Source organism: Diaporthe citri (assembly GCF_014595645.1).
Source record: "Diaporthe citri strain NFHF-8-4 chromosome Unknown scaffold_6, whole genome shotgun sequence".
Lineage (NCBI taxonomy): Eukaryota > Fungi > Ascomycota > Sordariomycetes > Diaporthales > Diaporthaceae > Diaporthe > Diaporthe citri.
Genome location: NW_025064851.1, coordinates 81,072 through 103,995, shown reverse-complemented (window position 1 = coordinate 103,995; position 22,924 = coordinate 81,072). Strand labels below are relative to the sequence as shown.

Sequence of the window (22,924 nt, the reverse complement as noted above, 5' to 3'; positions counted from 1 at the left end):
ATAGCAATCCCCATTTTGTATTGGCCGCATATTCTACCTTCAATTTCTTCAAATGCTCACTGTCTGAGTGCCGTGTCTCAGAGAACTTGGAACTCGTCCCACGTTCCGTTTCGTCGTGATGGTCCGGCAAAACCTGCAGGTCAGCAACTGATGTCACACCTCACGCCGAACTCGTCGAATTAACACTGCAAAATGCCTCTGAACGTAGAGATTTGGTCGCCAGAGACGCGGCCCGTAGACAGACCGAGGACCTCAACAATGAGAACGGATATTCGCACCTGCAATGCTACAACGGTACACCGCCAGCACGCCCGCCCAATTCACACACCTAATTTACACACTCAACTCACATGCTTGTGGCTATTTAAATGCCTAGGATTAATTTGGTATACTAGGTAGATATGTGAATCGGGTATGTGAATCGGGTGTCTGGGTCTCGGTGTTTGGGTGTTGGGTGTGTAGGTGTTGGGTCCTGGGTGATGCGCTGGCTGTAGCTCTGGTGTGAATGATGTACTGGTGTACCATCTCATTTTATAGGTACGAGTACCTGTTCTCTCAACATTCTCTGGACACTACTTTCTGACGCTTCATGGCACGGATGCGGCACAAGAAACACCTCCAGAGTGACAAGTATCAAGTACACACTGCTCAGGGCTGACGCCTGCTGCGCCTGTTGACGTCTCCTCCAACACCTTCATCTGACCGCCGGCCATGGACATTGCAAGCGTTCCGAGCCGTACCAAAAGTCTGATTCACGTCAGACCAAGGGACACTGCCATTCTGCGTGACCGTGGAGGTCAACACAACACAACGCCACACTCGATGTTGTTAGGGTTCTAGAACTCCTTCCTAATTCTCTATACATTCAGGACGACTGATTGGGAAGGTGGTATCAAACAGAAATACCAACAAACTACCATGAGTCAGCTAGTGGGCTGTGAAGCTTCCTAAGCTGCTTCTGTCACCCAGCCGCAACCAGGATGAGCTTTCCTGACATGCGTCACATGCTCGCGACCCTCTCCTTGTTGAAATGTGCACGGCGTGCTACATGGTTCCCAGCTTCCGTTCGACACCTCGAGACGCGCGCACTACAACTCAAGTCCCAGAATTAGTGGTGTAAGCCACCACTCACTGCACATCATTGCTTGCTTGAATGTGGCCAGCTATTCGGGCTTGGGAGGCACGACGATCACCGCAGACACCGCCTCCACTACTACGCCGACTCGGACGCAGACTAGACATACTCTTCCCCGTCGAGTAGCGACGGAACTTACCGAATCTCATACACCCTTCCTTCTTAGAAGTTGACACCGGCCGCACCGCGTCCTCGGCTACCCAAGGTCCAGTGAGGAAATTGCCCTACCTCTTAGCTTCCCAGGGGTGCGTGATTTAATTTCCAGCCTGAGGCCTTTTCCCTGCCCGAGGTAAACAATGGACAAATATAGCTCGAAATGACCCAAACTTCCTTGCAAGGGACAGGGTCGCCGCGGTGAAAAGAGGCACGCTTCTGCTTTCCAGGGGAAGACCTCGAAACCCCCTTCTGCTACATGCGGCTTTCATATTGCACTAGGTATCATCGCTACACTAGCGCTTATGTCGCGTCTACCTCGCCGAACACTAACCTCCAAACAAGTAAACTCTTACTAAATTAGTTGACCAATCCCTACACAAGGAGTATAGTGCAAGGTTGTCCAGCTACGAGAAGCGCAGCAGTAAGCGTCCCTCGCGAGGCTCTAGTCCGTCCTGGCGACGCTTAAAATTAGTCTGGAGGGGGTTTACGACAGAACTCGGAAGTCAGTCAAGCGAAACCAACTACAAATGGACCATACTTGCCTTCACGATGCTTCCTACGTGCTTGGCGGCAGTCGCCCCGCGTTCCAGCCGGGCCGTTCGCCTCCAACGGTCGGTGGTGGCCGCCGTGAGGCGTTCAAGGCTTTCCCCAAATAACGGTCACTAGTCGAGAAAGCTTAGTTTTGGCTGGGCGATGGGTTCTCAGCCGCTCTGTCAGGTGCAGGGCTAGAGCCTTTCACCTTGTCAGGCACGCAGGGGACAGGAGCGATGGATCTGGAGTTGATGCAGGCTGCACGATACTATACTACCTCGGACGGGGGAGGCAAGGCTGTGGCAACGTTACCTGCTACCAGCGCATCTGTATTTACATATGTGTGTTGAGTTTATCCGGTTATGTGAGGACTTAGGTAATATAGTTCTGGAAGGCTTTTGCTCTCTTCTAGTTAGTGTGCTGGGACTATTACTCATCAGCCTCAAGACATCTCCGAGTACGTGCATCGCCGTTATTGGCTTGGCGACCTGACTTGGCAGAATGACCGCAACAAATCATCAGAGTCGTGGGTTCATGTGTCAGGAAAGCACCAGATCGTGGAATATTTCTGGATTCAAGTCGTTGGCTACAGCAGTGCTTCGAACAGCCTCACGAGTATAAAAGGCTCCAAAAAGAAGCATATTGAGCATGATGACCGCGGCACTATCTCAATCGATACAGTCATTTATCACTTGCCCATTGTCCTTTCATACATGATCCGAATTTCCAAAATGCAGGTCGTCAAGTTCATCGTTGCTTGCACGCCTCTGGCCATCTTGGCCTCACCTATTGAACAGCGCGGAGCTGATCTCGTTGATCGCGAGGCTGCTCCTGACGGCTGGGTAGAGGTCGCTGGCTTCTCGGAGAGGCGTGACGAACCCAACGAGCTTTTCCGACGTAAGTGCCATCAGTACTTCCAAAGATGAACAGACCTATTCTCTAGTAGTGTCCATGTGCCTGACACCTTGAATCCTAATAGGCAACATCGATTGCAACATCATCGGCTCGAGTTCCACAGTCAACTGCCGCGAGTCCCCCAATACCAGCTCCGATATTGTTACCACTTTCAAGGTTGGCTCGTCACACAGCTTCAAGTGTGCCGTCAAGGGCCAATGCGTGACTATCAATGGAGTGACGAACTGGTGAGATTTATTCTAATTGCTCTCGTGCCTTGTTTTCTGTCCGGACTTTTGACATGCGCTGTCCAATAGCTCGTGGGACAAGGCCGATCGAACGCTGGCCAAAGACTGCTGGGTCAACGGATACTACACTGACAGCAGGTGCACGCTTGGTAAGTAGTAGGATCCAATGCCAATTCCACAGTAGTACTCTCTGTCATCTCTAACTGGGTCCCAACAGCTGCTTTGGGTTCCAATTGCTAGTTGATCTTGCGCAGTGGCTAGCATGGGTGCTTATAACGACCGCGTCGTCAGGGCCCCTGTGGTCATGGTCAATATTGCAAGAGCAAGGCCAGGCATTTGAAGTCCCAAGGCATCGAGATTGGAACCACACTCATTAGCATCTGGGTATTCTATCGTTGAGTTTCGTGATACACATGACATATAGCAGAAAAGGAAAGGTTGTTTCTTCGAACTCGCACAGATTCATATGATGCTGCTGGTACACGTGCGTCAGTACGTAGGTGATTGTGTTATTCATGGCATTGTCGTCACCGTAATTGGAGAGCCCAGCACCATCCAAGGTTTTCAAGTAGCTACCCGCTTTGAACTCCATGCCTGCGAGTGAATTTAGTCGTGATCATGGTGCAACGGGCTACAGTCGTCCACAAATATGTGGCAGACTGCTCCTTGAGCATCTTGAATACAATTATTAAAGAGCGTAAATTGAATACACTTGATCAGTCCTGACCGGGAGCTAAGAAGGAACGGTGAAGGCGTCGTCCCGCTCGCCAGGCACAGGTTGGACGATTGTCACGTGAGTTATTTCGCCTGCAATCGGGTTCCCGTTGGCGACGAGGAGGTTTAGGACAAAGTTGGCGACCGTACCATCCAAGCTATTTTGAAAATGACATCTGAATGAGTGGGGATCCTTTTCTTGCGTTGAAGTCATCTCTCGGTTGCCTGGAGGCAATCGGGTTGCTGCAGGTACGCAATGTTTTGGAAGAACTTTGTCTTCGTTTGTCTCTCTTGCTCTCTGGAGAGTTTTCCTTCCAGGTCAATACATGGTCGCATTTGGAGCTACCCCGCATGGTCAATTCACAGAAGACGGCAAACAAGCAAATCGAATCACTTTCCATACGCCCGACTTCCTTTCGCACCTTTTCTGAAGCCAACTCGGACGAAGGCAGCATCAGCTGCAACCACCAATTTGAACAGCATCAACAAACCCGACACAAACATCATGGACGAGGATAAGAAGTTCAAGGCTCGGCTCGATCAGCTGCAGCAGCAAAAAGAGTTGCTAAAGAAGGCCAAGTCTCGAACTGGCCAGAAGCCGACCCAGGCAATGCGACGATCGCGCGCGCAGCTCCAAGAACAGTTCTTCGCTGGGGTAATGTGCTGCTCTATCCAACAAAACGATGCACTGCTTGGTACTGACGAAGTTCTGTTTGCCCAGTCTCTCAACGCCAAAATGATGGCTCTGATGAATCAGCACCACATGAGGACGACGTTCATCGGAGAAGCCTACCCACCGTCGATCGAGCCCATCTCCAGTCTCACGTCCATTCTGTTGCACGACCTGAAGCTAGAGACACACCACAGAGGCCGAGTACTCATCGTCAAGACTTTTTGTGAGCCCATACGCATCTCGTCCATTCAAAATGCCGTCGAAGATGTTCAGGGCTCCGTCGATCGTCTCTCAGTCTACAATCTCCCCTCTGCATCCCCGATGGACAAAGTTCTACCCAAGGGAGCCATAGTCGCAGTGAAGGAGCCATATTTCAAGGCTACAGCCGACGGTAGCGTCATGGTGCGGGTGGACCACCCTTCCGACTTCGTTTTGCTCGAACCTCACGACTCGTTGGTTCCGCCTCAATGGAGGAAGGGCCCGAAGGCCGCCAGGGCTATGTTTCAATTAAAAGAGGAGGGAAACACTGCTTTCAAGCGTGGCCACTGGCAGGAGGCTGGCGAATGTTATACCAAAGCTTTAGCCAAGGCCGACAATCACACAGACTTGCGTCAAACCCTCCATCGAAACCGAGCTCAAGTTTGCCTCAACCTGGGCCAATACCAGTTTGCTTCGGAAGACGCCGTTGCATCTGTCATTGCCGGGGATGATACTCCACACCAAGCCAAGATGCTAAACGTGAAGTCATATTTCCGCGCGGGAAGAGCGCAGTACCAGCTAGGCAATTTTGACTTGGCCAGAGAGTATCTAGACGAAGCTCTACGCCTCGATCCTACAGACGACACTGTCAAAGCTGACCTAACACGGACCAAGCTGCGGATTCTTGAACAGCAGAAGGGCGATTACAACTTTGCTGCCATGGCTCAAAATGCTACCGCGTCCCACAAAAAGCTCGACCATGCTACGTTCACCAGTAACACGAAAATTGCTCCCGCTGGAAAGCGAGGCCGGGGCTTGGTCGCCATAAAGAACATCAAGCATGGCGATCTTGTCATGGTCGAGAAGGCATTTTGTGTGCGCTTTGGGGACGAGCTCGGCAAGGAATACTCACTGCTTATCAACATCAACACCGACCGGGTCGAGTATGGCACACACGCTGAGTGCCTGTACAAAACTATCGACAAGTTGAGACGAAACCCAGACCAAGCCTCGAAATTCTTTGATCTTTTTGACGGGGACAGGTTCAAGGGAGACAAAGTCAGAAATCTTGACGGCGTTGTTGTTCTTGATGTCTTCCAGGTTCAAGCTATTACCGAGCTGAACGGATTTGGCTGTCCAAGCATTCGATCCAGCATCGACGAGGAGGAAAAGCGGGGTGGAGAGTCGAGCGGGATCTGGCTGCGCGCCTCCTACATGAATCACTCTTGCCTGCCTAATACAAAGCGGGCATTCATAGGCGACATGATGATCGTGCGTGCTGTGCGCGACATCAAAGCCGGCGAGGAGATTCTGACATCGTACCAACCAGCCTCAACGAGCTTCCCAAAGAGAAAGGAGAAACTCAGCTTGTGGGGTTTTCAGTGCGACTGCCCGCTGTGTCAGCTGGAGAAAAAGCTGCCAGCTTCCGTCTTCGCAGCCAGAGACCGGATCGTGCAAGAGGCCAGGGGTTTCATTGCCGCCAACCCAAGGACCCAAGCCAACTTCGGCCAGCCAGTCAGCGCGGCCAAGATTGCCCAGGGAAAAGATATTCTGAGGCGTCTCGAGTCAAACTATGAGATGCCTATGTATGAAACCTTTCCTCGCCTGGATTGCGTTTCTCTTGACCTGTGGCTGGTTCAGGCCAGCCTCTCTGCCTTGCAGGCAGGGCTGTCGCCAACGCTGGACATTGCTGCCACAACTCGATTGATGCAGGACCTGGGATACAGGGTGAAAGTGAAGAACTCAGAGGCCTCCATCGACAGAACGAATGGTGTCGTGCACCCGGAGGTTGTGCACGCTGCTATGTACAGCCAGGAGGCATGGCGCGGGGCTGGCAAGCCCAAGGCCGCGAGAGCGTTTGTCGAGCTCGCCAAGGAGGTGTACCTGGCTATCTGCGGAGCCATGGACGGTTTCGAGGAGACATTCGGTGATCTGTAGATTTTGAGCTTGTGAGCCTGCCGACTTTGGAGGCCAATTCAGCCGTACACTCATGAGGGCCTGTCTTCCATAAGAGACTTGCATTCCAACTCGTGTTTTAGATCGCTTCTGTCACAGAAACCCAACGCAACTGGACGTTGGGGGGAGGATGAGGATTCTCAACGCAGGAAGCTTGCAGAATTCAGAAAATGTATAGCATGAACCTATGGTCTCTCAGATACGTGTGAGACGTCCCCACGGCTGGCCGAATGCCAATGTCCACCCCTCACGCGTGTTAGCAAATCGAAGTTGCTAACCTTTGGTGGCGGAAATGGATTTCCGCTTCAACCCCACCCGGTGGAAAAGAAGCCCGCAGATCATCTGGGCTGCTCCTGTACCCTAACTGGATTCTAGTATTGTCTGCAAAATTAGGAGATCGTGAATGCGCCACTCTCCTCTCCATCGAGTATCCCGGGAACTGCACCATCTAGTGCTTGTGCAGTCGAGTCTACCCCGGCCAACAGGTCCGAGTCTATTTACGCCCAATTGAGGAGATGCCAAGCGTCGTACATATCACCACCCTCTCTCGGAAAGTTGCCCAACGATGTGTTATTGTCCGCGGTCGTCCTGAACGTCTCAAGATTGGTAGGCGTGGTAAATCTCGGCGGATTGGAGGGGTCAAAAACTAACAGTGAAGCCCGTCTCCTGGCCAGTCTCGAGCTACCGCTTTCGCCATGGTCACCAGGGCCTTGCCCCGTCATCCTCCCCCTCTTTTGGCTGTTGGCCACGGTGCGATTTGCTGCAAGTTTCTGCCACCCTCGTTTGACGAGTATGACGACGTCCAGCGCTCGGGTGGCATTTCTATAGCACTCGCCAATTTCACCGAGTGACTGACAGCAGAACTGTAGATCGTCGAGTGCTTCCTGTGACTCCTGCGGGCTGCAATTTGAAGTGCATGCGTTGTAGACGTGGATTAATGACGCCGTGAAAATCAGATACACGATTTGTACATTTGTGTACTTGAGTGAGTACTGCTTTCGGTAGCATCGCAGGGCGTCCGCCATATTGTGCGCGGCCGAGATGCACTCAGCACGCACTGAAGCCACAGCTATGCGGTCATCTTGGGATGGCATCGCCTGGGTAAGACGCAGGAGGTCGCGAGAGAAGTAGGGCCGCAGGAGGAATATCAGCACGGCGTAGAACTGCATGCTGTTCGAAGGCGTCAGTGAGTAGAATATATTGCTCGTCAATTGACAAGCTATACCCACTGTAATTGTATCACGTGTGGAAGATAGAGTGACTCTGTGTTCAGTGTATTAATGCGCAACTGGGGATGAAGACCGTCTTTCCAGGACTCAAATTCCTGCCGCATTTCTCGTAAGAATCGGACTAGATCGTCGAGTCCTACTTGTCTTCCAGCGTATCTATGTCGAGATTAGCTGAAAGTGTCTCGAATTCAGGGTGAGGTCAGCTCACAGTGTCCTATTTATCCGTCTCATAAATTCACACAAGGTGATGTTGGCGTCTGTACAAGAGTCCAGCAGATCCAGAAGTCCCCCATTAGGAAGCTGGGCTTGGGGGTTGATGGGTGGATATGGTTTCCATATATTGCGCCTGATATCGTCAAGCTCCTTCATAGGCCGTAAGACGGAGATGTCGCGTATGCTAATGCCCCACGGTCTTCCCACATACATGCCCCACATGCTATCGCTTCATTAGCATGACGCTACAATACCAGGTGCATTACTCGTACTTGTCATGGATGAAGAAACCCCAGAAAGTAGTTCTTCGAACGTCGAAGTCCCTTTGACTCAGCATTCCGTTGCGGTATTCTTCTATCACATCAAGGTGTAGCCCGAGGTGGGCACTGAGCTGCACAGCCATACCTATCACTCTCATCAGTTTCCTATCACTCTCATCAGTTTCCTATCACTCTCATCAGTTTCCTATCACTCTCATCAGTTTCCTATCACTCTCATCAGTTTCCTATCACTCTCATCAGTTTCCTATCACTCTCATCAGTTTCCTATCACTCTCATCAGTTTCCTATCACTCTCATCAGTTTCCTATCACTCTCATCAGTTTCCTATCACTCTCATCAGTTTCCTTGTCTTCTTGCGTGGACATGTATCAACCTACCGCTGTACAGCCAGCCTCGAGCGTCCCGAGTAAATGCTGCTTCAGTAGCACTCATGATAACCAACGCCTGAACAGTTGCCACGTTGGGACTGTCCATCTCGACATCGAGCAGAGCTCTGGCTCTGGCTGAGAAGAACTCGGGACCTGGTATATCCACTGCACCTCGTTCACCAGTGGCAAGACTAGCCCCAATTGCACAGCTGAACATGTTAATCACCTATGTCGACGATTACTGGTAGTCAATACTTGCATGGCGTTATTCAGTGTCTCAGAGTAGTATGGTGTATTGGTATGCCCAGACTTCCACTTCTGCCTTTCCAAGAGAAAGACCTCCTCGTCAACCACATGTAAGTCAGAGTACCCAGTCACGCACACGCCCCCTCCCGCACAGCCGTTTCCCACCAAAAAGCCCGATTTCAGCTATATAATAACTAAATATATAAATATACCACAACTATATAAAGTTTATATATATTTAAAAGAATTTATATTTAGTATAAATCTAATTTTTAAGTAATTATTATAAATCTTTAACAATATTAAACAAATAGAAGTATTAAAAATGTTGATAAGTTAAAGGTCTTTTACTGCAAAATTGCTCGAGTCAGAGGTCTTGGCTGCAAAAATGGTAACTTTTTTCCAACAAAATCTCTATTTCTATTTATTTTTTTATATTAACTGTATATAATAAATATCATTAAACTCTATTTTAGATATATAAAAAGTTCTTGAAATTAATTTGTGCTTATTATGTTTTTATGTTTTTATAGATTTAGTTATTAATAGGTTGAAATCGGGCTTTTGGTGGGAAACGGCTGTGCGGGAGGGGGTGTGTGCGTGACTGGGTACTTTGACTTATTGCCGGGTCTTCCCATGCGAAGTATAATTCCGCCAGGTGGCGCTCGACATCCGGGGGGACAGGGTGATCCGGTCCAGCCCGCGCCAAAACTTGTGCACCTTCTGTGGCGACGTGTCGGATGGTAGATCGTGACAAGGAGTGGAGCCCAGCGTGGTATAGGTGTAGGTTCGAGGTTGGGCCGTAGTAGCGCAGCTGGCCGTCTTCTGCGATCTGAAGCGACCCCATCCGTGCCGAGAGCGAGCTAGTAATGTTGTCTGGATCGGTCGGTTCTGTCTGACTGATTCCTGCGTAATTTGTCAACCTTGGACTGGGTGACGAATCTGCATTGAGCGGCATTGCATCGTCTAAAGTTCTGTATGCTTCGAAGCTTGCCCGGATGGTTCGAGTCCCATTAAAGAGTTGGCACGCCTCAATATTCTGGGCCTGGGCATGATCGTTCGACTAGAGTTGATTTGAGATGGTAGATGGCGGAGTCTTCTCTCTTGGTATAATCGATGACATTCGCTTTGGCTCATCACATTCAATAATGCTGTCTGAGGAAACCGTGGGTTCAGCCCTCGTGTGGGGAGAAGTGTCACTGCTGCGGCTGGATGAGATGCTCTGTGCCGATCGTCTTCGTGCCGAGTCCTGGTCACGATTCGCACTGTCACCAGGTGTCTGTGGTGGGAGCTCGATGTTGTGTGCTTGTAAAGTGTGCTCGAGCTGTGAAAGTCGGGCACGCAAAGCATGTGTTGTTTTCGCTGGTATTCCTCTCTTTGCATCAGTCAAGCTGCTTGCACATGGTCTCAGGTTCGGGGGAATCATAATCATACTTTCGCTTGTCGTCGGCTGCGTTGTAGACGCAATCGCGCTTGCTCAGTTGACAATGCGAACATGGTGTCTCGCCGTTACACTGGAAGTTTCCAGGATCAGTGATTGGATAAGCAGGAGAATGTGTGAGGATGACTGGATCTGGCAACTGGGGACCAACCTTGATTTTCCTACAGCACAAGTTCTTATTAGTGGACGGTGGCGCTCGAGTCGAGGGCAATACTGGACTGACCTTCGGCGACAGTGGGTGCAAGCAGTCGTTACATGCTTCTTTCCGTCCATAGCTGAAGGTGTACAATTCGCGGTCAAATCAGCTCCGGACTCAAATGTGTGTCCAGGGTTGGTACAAACGGTATTCGGGATCCACATGCATCTAGGGGTGGTAGAGATGTCTGCAGCTGAAATACAGGGAAAAGGATAAGCATAATTCCACTCAGTTGCGGGGAAAGGATACGTTAGCGCTGTCGTGTGAGTATGGAGACTGGGGGATCTGCAAGTGTGGGTCTTCAAATCTGGGGTAGATAGGTTTAGTGCTGGGTTGTCCCAGACGCCAGACCGACCTATCACAATCAATGATGACTTCCGCGTCCCGAGCTGAGTGGACCATTTTCTTGGTCAACTTGTAGACTAAAGATACTACATAGGTTGGTCCGAGACGACTCTGTCAAACACTTCGATGTCCTTGCTATCGAATGCCAGCCATTTGGTCGTATATGGTTCCACATGTCTATGTTGTCATCTACAAGCGGCGCCATTTATGGGCAGACAGGAGAGTCCCATCAGGAGTGTCGCTAGTGGCGTGACAAATCACTTTAATCTATACATCAGGCTCAGAACTGTAACGAAAACGGATCGAAACGTCGGAATTATCTATAATGTGTTGGGCATCGCCATGGCCCACGCATTAAAATGCAGGCTAGGCTATGCTGACTTTGAGGCAAGGCCCAAGTCTACGCTACATGTATGCCGTAGCTGACAGTCTGAATAGGTCTTTGAGAAGCGCGATTCTATTGGAGGCACGTGGAAAGCCAACACATATCCTGGATGGTAAGGCAGAAGAACATCACAGATTGAGCAACACGCTGACCATCTTCAAGCGGTTCTGATGTGCCCATCCACCTCTATTCTTATTCCTTCAACTTGAATCCAGATTGGAGTGAGGAGTTGTGCGATCAATCAGAAATACTGCAATGTGAGCACCATTTCCCATGTCTAGGATCATGCCGCCACCAGTACTAAAAGAAGCGACAGACATCGAAAACACCGTCGACAAATTTTTATTGCGCTCGCATTTCAGGCTCAACTTGGCTTGCACTGGCGCAAGATGGCTATCCCAAGAGGAGCTATGGGAGGTTGAGTTCATTGACACAATGACTAAAGAGAGGGTGACGAGAAAGTATGCCATCCTCCTAACTGCCGTAGGGGGCTTTTCCACTCCAAGGGAAATTCATCTCCCCGGATTGGAATCCTTTGGGGGTCAGATATTCCACACAGCCCAATGGGACCACACGTGCGACTACAGGGGCAAGCGAGTCGCCGTCATAGGAAACGGTTGCAGTGCGGCTCAGGTTGTGCCATCGGTCGCCAAGCATGTATTCAAACTAACACAGTTAGCTTCCATTTGCTCTCAATTCATGACTCAGTTGCGACTGACATCAACACATAGGTTCGCACGAGGCCGGCAATGGTACCATCCACGGCCAAACCACCGATTCAGTCCTTTCGAATGCTTCTGTTTTCGATATATCCCCCTCTGGTAGCGATATTATCGCCTCAAGACTTTCCTGGACACCGACAGCCTCGCGGCATCGTATGGGTCTTCGCCCAAGGAGGTCAAACAGCGCATGGAGACCGAGGAGAATGCCAAGGCGTACATCTACTCTCAAGCGCCAAGGAAGTATCACGAAGTCTTGGTGCCAGAATTTGCTCTCGGTTGCAAGAGGCGCATCTTCGATCCAAACTATCTGTCGTCTCTCCATCTGGACCATGTAGACCTGATAGCGGAGGGGATCCGTGAGGTCACCAAGACTGGAATAATCAGCGAAAGCGGGTACGAAGAGGAATTTGACATCATCTTCTTGGCCACAGGCTTCCAAGGGTCGAATTTCTTGACTCCCATGCAAATCGTGGGCAAAACCGGAATGGCGATCAAGGATCAGTTGGAGTCCAAAAAGGGAGCACAGGCTTACATTCGTCCACAACTTCCCCAATTTCGGCATGCTCTTTGGACCGAACACGTTCCCTGAGTTCAATTCTGTTATCTACGCGGTCGAAGTGCAGTTTGACTACCTGGCCAAGACGCTCTTCAAGACCGTCATTGACGGCTACGCGGACGTGGTAGAGGTCAGAGAAGAAGCCGAGGCGCAATCCGTCACGGAGCTCGATAAGACACTGGCACAGACAGTATTCAATTCCGGTTGCAACAATTGGTACATCAACTCTGCAGGTCGTAATTCTGCTTCCTGGCCTGGAATGGCTTCTTCGTTCTGGCGGGCGACATTCTTTCCTCGCTGGGGAGACTTTGCACTTGAGGGCGGAAATGCGGCTTGGTTTCTTGGCAGGGCTCTTCGAATCATTAAGATGGCTTCAACGTGGGTATGGCTGGCAATGCTATTTGTGGTAGTCTCAGCTTTTGACACGTACTTGGGAGGCCCGGTGTTGCGAGGCCTTGGAGGCTGAGAACAGAGATATTGTCTTGGGATTTCATTATATTGTATACGAGACCCCTACAGAATTGAAATGATTCAGTAATGCTATCACTCCAGAATCCAACGCCTTCTTGTATAAGAGCGGAATTTGCTTTAGGAAGCTGAGCTCAGTATTCATCCACACCACGGTCTTGTTCACGCCCCAGATCCATTGCCATCCCAATTTGTGACTAATGGCGACTTGGGTCTGATGGCCTTAAAACGCCATTGTAATTCCGAAGAGTCAGCGGAATAGACAAGTGAACACACGGCAATTCTGGTGGCTGCCAAGTCAGCCGCGGCCGGGTCTGTTGATGGTCACTGGTTAATAATATTACCCAGCCAACCCGCCGCGGCACACGGATTTCAAGGATTAAATCTCATAATATTTAATGATTATTCTCAACGGTGGTCAAAAGCTCCGTTGTTTCGCTTAATTATTGCATCAAATATCACCTCATGGATCCATCACAGTCTACAAGAAGGCTAGGGCGATGATGAAAAGCCCATGATTTTGTCTGATTTGAGATAGAATGCACGATGTGGACGGTTCTGAGACAAATATTATGGATACCATGAGATACTTCCTATAGCAAAGATCTGATGGCATCGAGCTACTTATCTCAAGAGGCACTGTGAACTTAAAAGAGCTCTGAATGTGGTCGGCAAGACTTCGGCATCAGTATCGTCGGCCGTTGAAGCATGAGAGAGAGCTGAGACTTTAAGCCGGCCTGAACGTCACAGACGGTCGGGACCACAGCGACGGCGCCAGAGTGGGAGTGGGAGTGGAGATTCGATAAGTAGCCGTCATTGAATGCTGTACCAATAGCCATAACTGAAACATTGGAACCTTGTACGTCTTTGATCCCACAGCTCGTGCACACGTGGACTGACAGGTTGCTTGACAAATTCGTAACCCCTGTACGGTCCCCTGATAGGCAAATTGTGATGATGCCGATATGAACATGTCTGTCTTTGTGCCTCGGGGGCCAGGAATCTCGTTCGCCCGGCGGTGGTCACCAGGGTGCTAACCAACAAATGACAACAGCTAACCGTTTCTGTCCACCCACCCGTCGCCGCCACTAGCCCCCTGCTTGGTTGTCTAGACGTCTCTAGCGTCGCCGCCAAGATGCCAGTCACGGTCAAGCCTCGACAAGCTTCAGCATCAGCCGTCTGGGCGAGTGAACCGCCTACAGGTACCCGACTTCATGTACGGGGCGGGACAATAGTGAAATTCGGCCACATATTCCAAGCTGGGAGACCAAAAAGCTAGTATACATACGGCTGTCGGTCACCTAACGCACCGTCAGCATCATAAATGGGACTTGCCCATGTCACATGAAGAATGGCCCTATCTCGGCAATCTTGTCAGCCTCTGTCGTGAGACAAGGATGGGTGGCCGACCATCCAGCGAATCCTTCCGGGTGTGCGCAGCTGTTCTGTCCGCTTGTTCGTTGGTCGATGCCTTAGATCCCGCTAGAACAGCCACGCCCCGGGACATGGGCCATCTAAGTGCAACATTCCGCGTCTACTCGTCCGCTCTCATTAAATGCCGGCGAGAGCCCCTCGCTTACGCCGACGCTCATCTTTTCAGCCACACTTCCCTCTAGATCTGCTGGCAGCCCGAATTTTGGCTTGCTTTTTTCTAGTCTTTCTCACAACATTCGCAATCAACCGAAGTTGCTTGGTCTCGTGATACACCACTACGGACAGAGCTTGCTCTATAACAACACCAGCGGGTGCCTCTCAAGCCGTCTCACCGACCGATAACGACACTCGATCAGCCGGCAGTGGCACATCCCGACGTAACACGCGACAACTCCCACCATGGCCGACAAGGACAGGATATCCGCCGCGGCGACGCCCCATCAGCATGATCCGGCCAACGAAAAAGTAGATGCCAGCGATGCTGACATAGCCCTTGCGGCCATGGGCTACAAACCCGTGAGTGGCACACGAGCGACCACGCGTCCTGCGTGTGCGTAAGCATTCAACAGTGCGCTCAGTCTAACGACGTCTCCTGCCTTCGGCATCAACAGGTCTTCAAGCGCGAGTTCGGGCTGTGGTCCGCTTTCAGCTTCGCCCTGTCCATCTCGGGCCTGTACGGCACGGTCATGACGACCTACTCCTACCCTCTTTACGCCGGCGGCGCGGCGTCCGCGGTGTGGTGCTGGTTGATTGCTGGTATTGGGGCTATGTGTCTGGCTCTGTCAATCTCTGAGGTTGCCTCAGCCTACCCGACTTCTGGTGCGCTGCCTCTACTGATGGTCCCCATCTTGTGTGACAGTCGTTGGAACACGGCTAAGAGCAAACGCGAATTATGCTAACTACTATATTTTCGCGCAGGTGCCATGTACTTCACAATCAAGTACCTCGCGCCGGAGAAGTATGTGCCCGTGATTGCCTGGATCGACGGTATGTGACTTACACATTGACCCGGTTCCGTTCCGACGGACCGGGCCTTTCCTAACCTCCCTTCCGTACCGCTCCGTTCGAAGGTTGCACCGTACGGACACGCGCATACCTCGAAATGCTAATTATGTGTATAATGGATAGGCTGGCTCAACCTCATTGGCCAGATCTGTGGCAGTGCCTCGTCTAGCTACGGTGCGTCTCAGATGTTGCTCGCTGCTGTGGCCATCGGATCCGACTTCACGTACTCGCCAACGCAAGTAAGATCTATCGTACCGCAGCATGACTTCATGATACTGGTCACAATAACTGACAGCACGTAGGGACATATCATTGGGGTTATGGCCGCCTTGTCCGTCTTTCACGCACTTGTGAACTGCCTGAATACTGCCTGGTTATCCAAGATCGCCAGCACATATGCTGTGATCCACATTGCGGTGCTGTTCTCTTGCTGTGTCGCCCTTCTTGTTCTCCAGAAGGACAAGAACACGGCTAGTTACGTCTTCACTGAGGTCCACCCCGACTCTGGATGGAACCCACCGGGATTCAGCTTCCTGTTCGGATTCCTGTCGGTGGCATGGGGTAAGTCTTGGCAGACATCACGGAGGAAATAGAACGCGAATAAGGCGTGATGCTAACTTGGTATTTGCGAACACAGTCATGACAGATTACGATGCCGCAGCGCAGTAAGTTTCCCCTTACTAGTGCCTACCATTCTATTATTTGCTTTTTCACGACGAATCTTCGATTGGAAGACACAGACGAACAGAATTCATTCGCCAGACGAATAAAGTAAACTAACACATGTCGACAGCATCGCGGAAGAAACAAGGAACCCAGCAATCACCGTCCCAACTGCCATATCCTCGGCCCTCGGCTTCACCTACGTCGTCGGATGGCTCTTCACCATCGTCCTGGCCTTCTGCATGGGACCCCTGGACCTGACCTCAGACGACCCGTCGCAGAACATCCTCGCCTCCGCCATCGAGCAGCCCGTCGTGCAGATCTACTACAACGTGATGGGCAAGCGCGCGGCCATCTTCTTCGCCGTGTCCGCCTTCATCATCATGAACTTCGTGTGCATCACGGCCCTGCAGGCCGGCAGCCGCACCATCTGGGCCTTCTCCCGCGACGAGATGCTGCCGGGCTCGCGCGTGTGGTACAAGATCTGGGGCCGCACCGACACCCCCGTCCTGGCCGTGTGGCTGTACACCCTCATCTGCATCCTGATCAACCTCATCGGGCTGGGCAGCTACATCACCATCTCGGCCATCTTCAACCTGTGCGCCATCGCCCTGGACTGGTCGTACTGCATCCCCATCCTGTGCAAGCTCCTGTTCAACAAGTTCGAGCGCGGGCCCTGGCACCTCGGCCCTGCGAGCCTCTTCGTCAACGTCTGGGCCTGCTCTTGGACCGCCTTTGTGTCTGTCATCTTCCTCTTCCCCACGGTTAGGCCCGTTGCTGCGGACACTGTGAGTGCTTGTTCCGTTATGCCCTACCTTGTCTTTTATTTGCTAACTCCTTGACCGTAGATGAACTACGCTGTTGTGATTTTGGTCTTTGTGCTCCTCTTCTCATTGGTCTACTGGTTCATTGCAGGCAGGAAGTACTACGTCGGTCCACGGACCGAAGCTCATGTTGTCGATGGTATGATTATTAAGGATCCCAGCGAGTCAGAGCTTCGTGACAGGGAGAAGCACGTGAATACCACGGAGGGTATCGTAGATAGGTAACAAGTTTAGGATGGAATGAAGGAGTCAAGATGGGATGGTCAGAGTTGGTGAGATGAGGCATGATGACTTGAGATACCTACTTTGCTCATATAGCTCTATACCCCGTATCTTGAAAGAAGGAAATGCTCTTATGCAGTTTCAAAGCAATTGGGATCTAAACATCTTCCGCTACGCAATGGAGGAGCTAAACTATGAGCATGAGCATAAACAGTATAGCTATTTGATTAAGTCTATACCTTGGGTCTATAGTCCATTAGCTTATAAGACAAAAAGAGGAGAGGAAAGAAATCAGAAATTCGCAACTGCAAAGACGGAGGATACACAGTCTATCAACTCCCGTTACAACTGTAGCCAATCGGAGCTCATCACCCCGGCCTAAGTCTTTCACCTACACCCCAACACCCACACACCTAAGTCAAATTAGGCATATAAATTAGGTGTGCAAGTTGGGTTTACGGGTGTTGGGTGTGGGTGTGGGTGTTCGGATTGGGTGTCATCATTAATAACATCTGCCCGTCCAGGGCACGGTCGAAAACATCGAGACCCGAGGCTTGATCAAGAAGGCCGAAACTTCGCCATCCACCTACACGCAGGGAGATGACAGCGGCTACTGGGTCTACACATACACATATGAGGGATTGCTACGCCATCCTGTGCTGCCCTGATGGTGGGGTGGTGTGCGGGCCGACTTCGCGAGATTGGCAGTACACGTTTTGATGTTCAATAGCACGCGGGAAAAGTCAACTTAGTGAGAAGTGCGGTTTCAGTTTAACTGAATTCCATTACATGAATGACCTGGATTAGAACTAACGCACCTGATTGATCTTCTGACGGATCTCATGGAAAAGGCCTTCCCGCCATAGACTATGATGTTCAACGCCCGTCACATTGCGTTCATCCCTCAATCATTGCAAACAAACTCTAAACCGTAGAAAGTTTGGTCAGTCCTTTAAGAAACCTTCCCCCGTTACTGTAACGCAGCAGCATCATAGGGATGCCTTATGGCCCGGAATGGCCCTTGTGCTTGGAATGGCTCTTGTGCTCGACGGCCCGCACGACGCCGTCCACAATCTGCGCGGAGTTCTTTACGCCCTGCACGGAGTCCTTGATGAACTTCAGCACGAACTTGGGGTCGGCCCAGACGGAATCCTCCTTCTTGCCGTGCTTTCCGTGCTTGCCGTGGTTGTGGTGTTTCTTGGTGGTCGCGTACATGAGGTCGCGGACGACCGGCTGGTCGAGGAAGCCCTTGAGGCGGTCCCCGTCCTGCCCGAAGATCTCAAGAATGTCAGGGTCGGCCAGACTAGCGACTCGTACGCCCTCAGCGATTTCGTCGTCGACTTCCGAGAAGATGTCCTCGGCGAGGGATGCGGCGTTGAGGCTGCGGCGAACGAATTGGCTTACATGGGAGGTCGAGTTGGCAGGCAAGGCCGGGTTGAAACGGCGAGTCAAGTTGCCAGAGAAGAGCGAATCGAGATGGCGAGTTGAGTTGTTCGGCGCCGTGGCGAGCAGGGTCGAGTTGTTAGGGACGGTCGAGTTTCCAGGCAAGCCTAGCTCGTAGATCCAATCGATAAGGTCATCGACAAGGTGAAGTAACTCGTCAACATCACGCGTGCAATTGGCAAGCAGGGTCGAGTTGTCAGGGACGGCCGAGTTGCCAGGCAAAGTTAGGTTGAAGATCCAATCGATAAAGTCAGTCGAGTTGTGAAGAGCCGTAGAATTGGCAAGCAGGGTTGAGTTGGCAGGAACTGTGGCGTTCGCGGGGATATGACTTCTCTTAGGGAGGAAGCCGATGGCGTCATCTCCGACTTTGACCAGAATTTGGTGATCGTTTCCGTCAGAAACATTGGGGTTGTTGCGGACGTAGCCAATGACGCCGTCGATGACTTTGATCTTGGTCTGGCGCTCGTTGTCAATCACGTCGGTGACGACATGCCGTCTCTCGGGCTGTGGCCTCCTCAGGGGCAAGTTCCTTATGTGACCCTGGTCCTCCGCCCAGCTGAGAATGATCTCATCCAGCATTTGCTCACTGGTGAACCGCTTTACCAAAGCGGCACACTTCTCGGTTTCGTTTGTTGCCGGGTCGAGTCCCGAGTTCTCGGCCACTGCCTGGATACGGACCTGATGGAGCAGACCGTTCACTTCATTGGCGTCGTAGTTGGAATCCTGGCCCACCAGACCACGGCCTTTGCTCTCGATCAGGAAATTCGTCCACCCACCGTTGCTGATGAGCTCCTGCCAACGCTCCCTGCCTGCCTCCTTGATGGCGTCCCTGATACAGCCCTGCAACGGATCCTCATCGAGGCGGTAATACTTCTGATCATCGATGTCTGGGTGGAATGGGAAGGGAAGCGAGGGTGGCTCATCCCTTGGAGCAATTGGAGACCATACAAGTGGAAGCTGGATCTCATTAGCATTATTCTGACGCAGCATCGAGCGGGAATCCTTTCTGGGTAGCGATGAAGGCAAGGATGTGAAGTAGACATTTTCCACTCCTTGATGGACAAAACGGGGGATGGAGTTATATGAAGAGATATGCGTGCCGAATAAAAGTCTTGGGGTCAGAGCGCTGCGTGGGCAAGCGCGGCCACACGACAAGTAAATTTAAGAAGGCTCTGAACCCAACGTGGAAGTCAAGTTAGATTGAACTTACCACAGGTACCGGAGCACCAAATTTGAATGCATCGAAGTTACCAGTAGCAACTGGGATCCCTGGTACTCCCGTTGCCTGTGTTGAATGACCGGGAACAGAGGTGGAATGGGGGGTGATGGTAGATGACAGTGCCGTCACCATAGTCGTGGTCTCGCGGGGAAAATACATCTTGGCTTTTCCAACCGAGTTGATGATGTTATTGTGGTAACACTGTGGGAAAGGTCTTGAATAGGCGTGAGGCGGTGACACGTGTGGGTTCGAAAGTTGTTCAAGATGAAAACGGAAAAGTAAGAAAGGGTTCAGGAGCGACGAGAAGAGCTCATTAATATTCAAGCATCAGGGAAAAAATCACTTGCGTACTAGCCATTCATTTGGAAGTGATGGCTGGTAGACTAATCATAATCAATGAGTCTGTGCAAACTTCTCGGACAGTCTACACTTGATTCTGTTGACAGATTTTCCACTCTATATGGTCTATTTGGACTCGGTCCCGACGGCCTCCCCACTTGCTTCATATCAGACCGACAACGCAACCTAGGCAGGTTTCGAGGCACAACTGAAGCTGTTCGGCGCGCGACTTAGATATGACGGAAGCTTTTCGGCCCTCACATGGTCTTGCTAGCGAGGCCCGGCCAATCTGACTAGCTCCCGGCGATAACCCTTCTTCCCGAGACTAAATAGTCTCTGGTTTGTCTCTGGCGGATAAAATATTCTGTCACTTTTGCTTTTACATTATCGACGTGACATGTCCTTGCGCAGGCTAGGGTCAAATGTCAGGGCCTGATCTATCACATGCCTTCACAGGTAGTCATCAACTCCAGAAAAACGCCGCGAGCCAGAAGCCAAGCTTGGCTGTGATTCAAAGGAGCGTACACTCGTACTTGACATAGCCTACATAGACACGTGGGCATTTCAAGTAATACATGTTGTGCGTGTGGAAAGCTGTAGCGCGGACCCATGTAACGCGAACTTTCAACGATCCCTTAGCCAGCAGCGAGCGTATAGCACTGGGCTCACTAGCGTAGAAAGATTCTTCAAAAGCCCTGCCCACATCTCCCACGAAAATAATTAATACGGTCTGTCTGTGAAGCAAAAACCAGTCCGTGTCTTCATGATTAGCTCGTCCATGTCCGTAAGCCTATGGCAGTTCGCGGCATCTGTTCCGTGATTGCAACACAAATATTCTCCAACAAGCCGCATTTCTTGCACTTAAACGCAAGCAGTAGAGTGGTTTACTGAAACCGATGAGCACCGTGTATTCATGCTACAAGGTTCTTGCAAAGATAAATACGCAATTTCAAGTCGCCAGTCTGTTGTCCCGAACCTACGGTTGAGGATAGCTAGCTGAAAATCATGTCAAATAGTTGAATTACGTTCCGAATACCCTCCACACCTGGAAAGCTCATGCACCACATAAATGTACGTAACTAATTGCGGCTACTGTGAAACAATACCACACAGCAATGACTGAGGAAAACATGATCACTGAGACTATGGATCGAGCGGTCATCCAATCTCCAACCAGAATGTGAAGCATGAGAACGAGCCTGTATGCTCAAGACACCTCGTCCACATCCCTCTATGGGACGAAGCCGTCTTAACTATCCATTACCATTGACCCATTGTGCAAATACCCTCAATTTACCAAGACGTCCCTTAGGCATCTGTCATTAAGACCAGCGCACGGGCCCGACAAGCCGACCCGGGCGCAAAACGCCGAGCAGAACAGGTGGTATAATTTGCGACCCATTCTATAATTAGCATGCACATTATCTGATGCTGAGTCCTGTGGTAAGTATGTCTGTTTCCGTGTCCGTGCCGACAATGTGGTCGCCAGCTGCGATGCAGTGGTTGGTTGACTCCAAGGGCCCCCGTAGCACGAGCTCCATGGACGACAGCGACCTCCAGGCTCCGTAGCAGGTGATTAACAAATAACAGAAGCGTTTCTGAGTGCGCTCAAGCCGATCCGCCTTTTCTGTCTTTGCAGGCCACAGTATCCTATAGACGAACTTCTTGTGGGATAGCCTGCTGTGGGATGGCCTCCTGTGAGATAACCCCTTCTAGGATGCTGTCATGTGGGATGACTTCAGAGCAACACTAATTCCACCGCCATTTTGTGATTGCTAACCTTCCCAAGACGGCACCGGATTCAGTCCATCACTGGAATGCAGTTTCCCATGTATTGGTATTGACAGAAACCTTGCACGTACGAAGCTGACATCTCTCAAAAGCATCTCCGGAAGCAAAGTCGTGGACTCATGGCCATTGAAAGACAGCGGCGACTAGAATTGAAAACTCCACTTCTTAGCATGAATTGGGACTTGTGATTGAATGAATATGAAAGCATGTCGTCTGAAGTCCGTTTCAGGTGACGTCAAATTGACCTTTGCGTGCTCGTCACGTGCACCCCAGGCGATGACCTCATCTTTTGTTTACGACCTGACCCTCCGGTGGCGACAACAAATCGGACACCTTGCCACTCTCACCCCAATCTACTCATGCACAGCAGAACCTTCAATTGCTCCTGAAGTACACAGCATATTCTTCCGGAAACAGCACAACCATGTCTTCCTACAGCTTCTCCTCTAGTACGACATTCTCCTCCAGCGCGACCCGCAACGGCAGGACGACCAACCAGGCCTACACCGAGGAGCAACATTCCAACCCCCAGGGCACGACGGTGCGCTCGACCAGGCAGAACGACCCCAACGCGCCCCCCGTGCAGGAGCTGCGCTACTTCGACGCGGGCGGGCACGAGATCCCGGCCGAGAGGGCCGCGCACAGGGGCCTGGGGGGTGCTGCCCCGCCCGGCGACGGCGGCAGGCGCATCGAGGGTGTGAGCGACCGGGACAGTCACGAGAGAGACGTCGATCGGTTGTATCGTGAGCGGATGGAGGACGAGTATGCGAAGAGGGAGGGTGGGGCTTGATGAGGTTGCTGGGACGTGGAATGACGGGATTTCGGGAATGTCAAGATGGTCGGATCAGCCAGTGTCGTCGCAGACGTCGCGACATGGAGGCACATCTCGGACATGTGGCACGAGTGGGACAACGAGACTCAGAGAATCCACCTCAGACTGTGTGACCATGAAGGCCATATGATATGGACTGCACGAGGACTATCAACAGCATACATAACCAAGTGTCTAACATAATATCGCAACATTCA

General features: G+C 51.3%; 7 protein-coding genes across 7 annotated transcripts; 5 read left to right on the top strand and 2 right to left on the bottom strand.

The window, feature by feature from the left end:
* Positions 1–2,535: 2,535 nt before the first annotated feature.
* Positions 2,536–3,304, top strand: INS49_012059 (uncharacterized protein; the record flags this gene model as incomplete). Its single annotated transcript, XM_043172765.1, has 4 exons — positions 2,536–2,719; positions 2,802–2,964; positions 3,034–3,113; positions 3,219–3,304. 4 exons carry the CDS (start codon positions 2,536–2,538, stop codon positions 3,302–3,304), a joined length of 513 nt encoding a protein of 170 aa, XP_043022062.1.
* Positions 3,305–4,183: 879 nt separating this feature from the next.
* On the top strand, positions 4,184–6,487 carry INS49_012058 (uncharacterized protein; the record flags this gene model as incomplete). Its single annotated transcript, XM_043172764.1, has 2 exons — positions 4,184–4,333; positions 4,400–6,487. 2 exons carry the CDS (start codon positions 4,184–4,186, stop codon positions 6,485–6,487), a joined length of 2,238 nt encoding a protein of 745 aa, XP_043022061.1.
* A 515-nt stretch (positions 6,488–7,002) lies between these two features.
* Positions 7,003–8,350, bottom strand: INS49_012057 (uncharacterized protein; the record flags this gene model as incomplete). Its single annotated transcript, XM_043172763.1, has 4 exons — positions 7,003–7,675; positions 7,735–7,890; positions 7,943–8,170; positions 8,220–8,350. The coding sequence occupies 4 exons, from the start codon at positions 8,348–8,350 to the stop codon at positions 7,003–7,005; spliced, it is 1,188 nt and encodes a 395-aa protein (XP_043022060.1).
* Positions 8,351–11,166: 2,816 nt separating this feature from the next.
* INS49_012056 (uncharacterized protein) lies at positions 11,167–12,953 on the top strand (the record flags this gene model as incomplete). Its single annotated transcript, XM_043172762.1, has 7 exons — positions 11,167–11,235; positions 11,263–11,321; positions 11,372–11,466; positions 11,526–11,866; positions 11,941–11,961; positions 12,035–12,372; positions 12,449–12,953. 7 exons carry the CDS (start codon positions 11,167–11,169, stop codon positions 12,951–12,953), a joined length of 1,428 nt encoding a protein of 475 aa, XP_043022059.1.
* Positions 12,954–14,788: 1,835 nt separating this feature from the next.
* Positions 14,789–17,106, top strand: INS49_012055 (uncharacterized protein; the record flags this gene model as incomplete). Its single annotated transcript, XM_043172761.1, has 8 exons — positions 14,789–14,905; positions 15,001–15,145; positions 15,308–15,376; positions 15,518–15,633; positions 15,697–15,955; positions 16,032–16,059; positions 16,188–16,845; positions 16,906–17,106. The coding sequence occupies 8 exons, from the start codon at positions 14,789–14,791 to the stop codon at positions 17,104–17,106; spliced, it is 1,593 nt and encodes a 530-aa protein (XP_043022058.1).
* A 999-nt stretch (positions 17,107–18,105) lies between these two features.
* INS49_012054 (uncharacterized protein) lies at positions 18,106–19,924 on the bottom strand (the record flags this gene model as incomplete). The annotated part of the gene is made up of 2 exons (XM_043172760.1): positions 18,106–19,503; positions 19,757–19,924. The coding sequence occupies 2 exons, from the start codon at positions 19,922–19,924 to the stop codon at positions 18,106–18,108; spliced, it is 1,566 nt and encodes a 521-aa protein (XP_043022057.1).
* A 2,395-nt stretch (positions 19,925–22,319) lies between these two features.
* On the top strand, positions 22,320–22,685 carry INS49_012053 (uncharacterized protein; the record flags this gene model as incomplete). The annotated part of the gene is made up of 1 exon (XM_043172759.1): positions 22,320–22,685. One exon carries the CDS (start codon positions 22,320–22,322, stop codon positions 22,683–22,685), a length of 366 nt encoding a protein of 121 aa, XP_043022056.1.
* Between the last annotated feature and the right edge of the window lie 239 nt (positions 22,686–22,924).